The sequence below is a fragment of the Populus trichocarpa genome, chromosome 3 (assembly GCF_000002775.5).
Source record: "Populus trichocarpa isolate Nisqually-1 chromosome 3, P.trichocarpa_v4.1, whole genome shotgun sequence".
NCBI classification, from domain to species: Eukaryota; Viridiplantae; Streptophyta; class Magnoliopsida; order Malpighiales; family Salicaceae; genus Populus; species Populus trichocarpa.
In genome coordinates this window covers 19,758,867-19,761,878 of record NC_037287.2, presented here as the reverse complement: position 1 = coordinate 19,761,878, position 3,012 = coordinate 19,758,867, and the positions used below count along the sequence as shown (strand labels likewise).

The 3,012-nt window shown below is 38.4% G+C and overlaps 1 protein-coding gene across 1 annotated transcript; it reads left to right on the top strand.

The window, feature by feature from the left end:
- The first annotated feature begins 254 nt into the window (after positions 1 to 254).
- Positions 255 to 2,742, top strand: LOC7460246 (trihelix transcription factor ASIL2). The gene is made up of 2 exons (XM_002303899.4): positions 255 to 1,568; positions 2,074 to 2,742. The coding sequence occupies exons 1-2, from the start codon at positions 897 to 899 to the stop codon at positions 2,464 to 2,466; spliced, it is 1,065 nt and encodes a 354-aa protein (XP_002303935.4). The 5' UTR covers positions 255 to 896; the 3' UTR covers positions 2,467 to 2,742.
- Positions 2,743 to 3,012: the final 270 nt, after the last annotated feature.

The following is a 3,012-nucleotide window of genomic DNA, read 5'->3' as shown; positions in this document are numbered from 1 at the left end:
GCCCCTTGTTTATGCTCGTCATGGCAAGTTACAAATTTAATTATTTAAGGGCCTAATTCCTCCACTGAGCTCATCAAAGTTATTCAATAGATAATTATTTAGCAAATTTCGTATATAATCAAATCTTTCGTAACCACTGTTTAACTAATTATTAACCATCTTGATGTGGGATACTGCACTATTGGGTGATGAATCCATCAATGCCTTCAAAAGGCACAAAAAGGCAAAAGGCAAAGCTAGAAAGGAGAAAAGAGAACCCAAAAGGGCAGGCTGAGGTCAAGTGACCGTAGCAAATTGTTATGCTAGTGGTGGTGGAGAAAAATGGTGGTGGTGGTGGTGAATGGAAGAATTGATGAAGATTCAGATAGAGTGGGTGACATTCCCACGTGATTGACCCACCACCACCACCACCTCCCCTTCCCTCTTGCTAGCCAGTAGGTTTCCTGGTTGGCTTCATATCAACGCTAACAGCCAAAATAAACCAACCACAGCAATAGAATCAACATCCTCACGAATAAGATAGAAAATACCATCCTCAGGAAAGTGTACAGAAAAACAATATAAAGGTTAAGAGGTTACTATCATTAACTCGTTTGACAAAGTGAACCACTTTCTTGGATGGTAGGATTGCTTTTGCCCACTAAAATTTAACCTATAGCTAGCCCTTTCCTTTCCTTTCCTCTCTCAAATGCTAGTGGTTCTTTCTCTTCCCTTGGTTGGCCACTAGTAATATGACCATCCTTTCATGTTTTCCCCTCTCTAATGCTAGTGGTGACCTCTCTATCTCTCACTCCCTCCCTCTTATGTCACATTCTTTAGCTTGTGTGAAGCAATGAAGGGTTATACTCATGTTATCCGCTAAAGAAAGGTAAGGATTTTGTTTAGCATGGAGAGAGATGGATAAAGAAACTAACCGAGAAAGCCCATCTCTTCTCCCTAGCAATACCACCACCATCAAGGAAGAATCTCCAAGAAAACTACTCGGAGGTACTGGTGCTGCTGGTGTCGTTGTTTCTGGTGGTGGTGGTGGCGGCGGCGACAGATTAAAAAGAGATGAATGGAGTGAAGGAGCTGTGTCAACCTTACTTGAGGCCTATGAAAATAAATGGATACTTAGAAACCGAGCCAAGCTTAAAGGGCATGATTGGGAAGATGTTGCACACCATGTATCATCGCGTGCAAATTGTACAAAGTCTCCGAAGACACAAACACAATGCAAGAACAAGATTGAGTCCATGAAGAAAAGGTATAGATCAGAATCTTCCACTGCAGATGCCTCCTCTTGGCCACTTTATCCACGTCTTGATCTTTTGTTACGTGGAAATAGTGCAACAGCAGCTGTAACTCCATCACCACAAGTACCACCACAACATCAACAACCGTCAATTCCAACTTCTGCCAATCCTCCTTTGATGTTGTTAATGGATCAGTCACCCTTGGCGGTGACGCAACCGCCAGCACCACCTTTGGCTCCTCCACCTCCACCTCTACCTCCTCCTCTTCCTCATCAAACTATTGTGACTGCTCAAAACTCACATGGGTCTAATGGTGTTGATAGGGGGGCAAAGGTCAGCCAACTTGCCTTTTCTTGTGATTCTCTTTAATGTGGTAGTAAATTATTATTCTTAACCAATAAATGTCTTTGAAGACAAAAAAAGAACTCTTGACCGACCAATTAAACTGATCAGCTGCCTATGCTCCTAAGTTGTTAGATTATCTTACATGTAAAATTTTTGGACCACACATGATGATTGATCCCTAGTGAACTCATGGTTGCCTCTTAGGTTTTCATGGAGGAATCATGACTTCTGTAATGTTGACGACATAATTTATGCTATCATTTAAAATTAAATTTTCCAATTTGTAAGTAATTTAGACCACTTCATTTATAAAAAAAATAATGTTAATTTTTCCCAAAATCTTTAATCCCCTGTATGGATGACACACACACACATAGATATATATATTCACCCCTATATATGAAGTGGCATCTAAATATTAAATAGTGCATTTGAGTTCATTGTAAATATTAAATATTAAATTAGCTATTAATTACTAATTTTTTGTTATTAGGGAGATGGAATGGATACAAAACTATCAGATCATGTCTCGGACAAGAATGCCATGGACACGGATAGTAGCACTCCGGCTTTATATAGTGATAAGGAGAAATTAAGGTCCAAGAAACTGAAGAAGAAAATGGAAAAAAGAAAGAGGAGAAAAAGGGAAGAATGGGAGATGGCTGATAGCATCCGGTGGCTAGCAGAAGTAGTGGTAAGGTCAGAGCAAGCAAGAATGGACACGATGAGAGAATTAGAGAAAATGAGAATAGAAGCTGAGGCTAAGAGAGGTGAAATGGACCTCAAAAGAACTGAGATCATAGCCAATACTCAATTGGAGATTGCAAAGCTCTTTGCTGGTGTTGGTAGAGGTGTTGATTCGTCCTTGAGAATTGGAAAAACTTGAGAGGATTAGTGGCACTGAAGCTAATTATATATGATCACATTGATGATTATATATATATATAGACCTGTAACATGTATGTGTTAACACTGAAAAAGAAGAGAACAGAACCTTGGGAAATGGAAGGAAAAAAAAAGGTAAGGGAGATTTAGTAATTAACTTGTATGAATTAGGCTTCGCTAATTAGCATTTAGCAATAGAGATGTGGCAGGTAAAAATAACTTCCCTACCTCATTGTAATGTTCTCTTTTATTGAACAATGCAGGTGTTCTATGCCAATATCGTCAGCTATTAGTTGTAGAGATCTTTAATCATTGCATTATTAATTCGTGCAATTTAATTTGAAAAGAACACTCGTTTTTTAATGATTATAATTTTTAGTAAAGGTTCTATAGAAGAGTTGGCGTAGGTATTTGAAAATCGGAGGATGAGCATGTTCTATTATGTAATTTAAAATTTATTTCAATGTTCGGAGAATTTATTAAATTTTTAAATGTATCACGTCGATATGAAAAATGCGTTCTTAAGATCGTGTGGACAACAACTTGG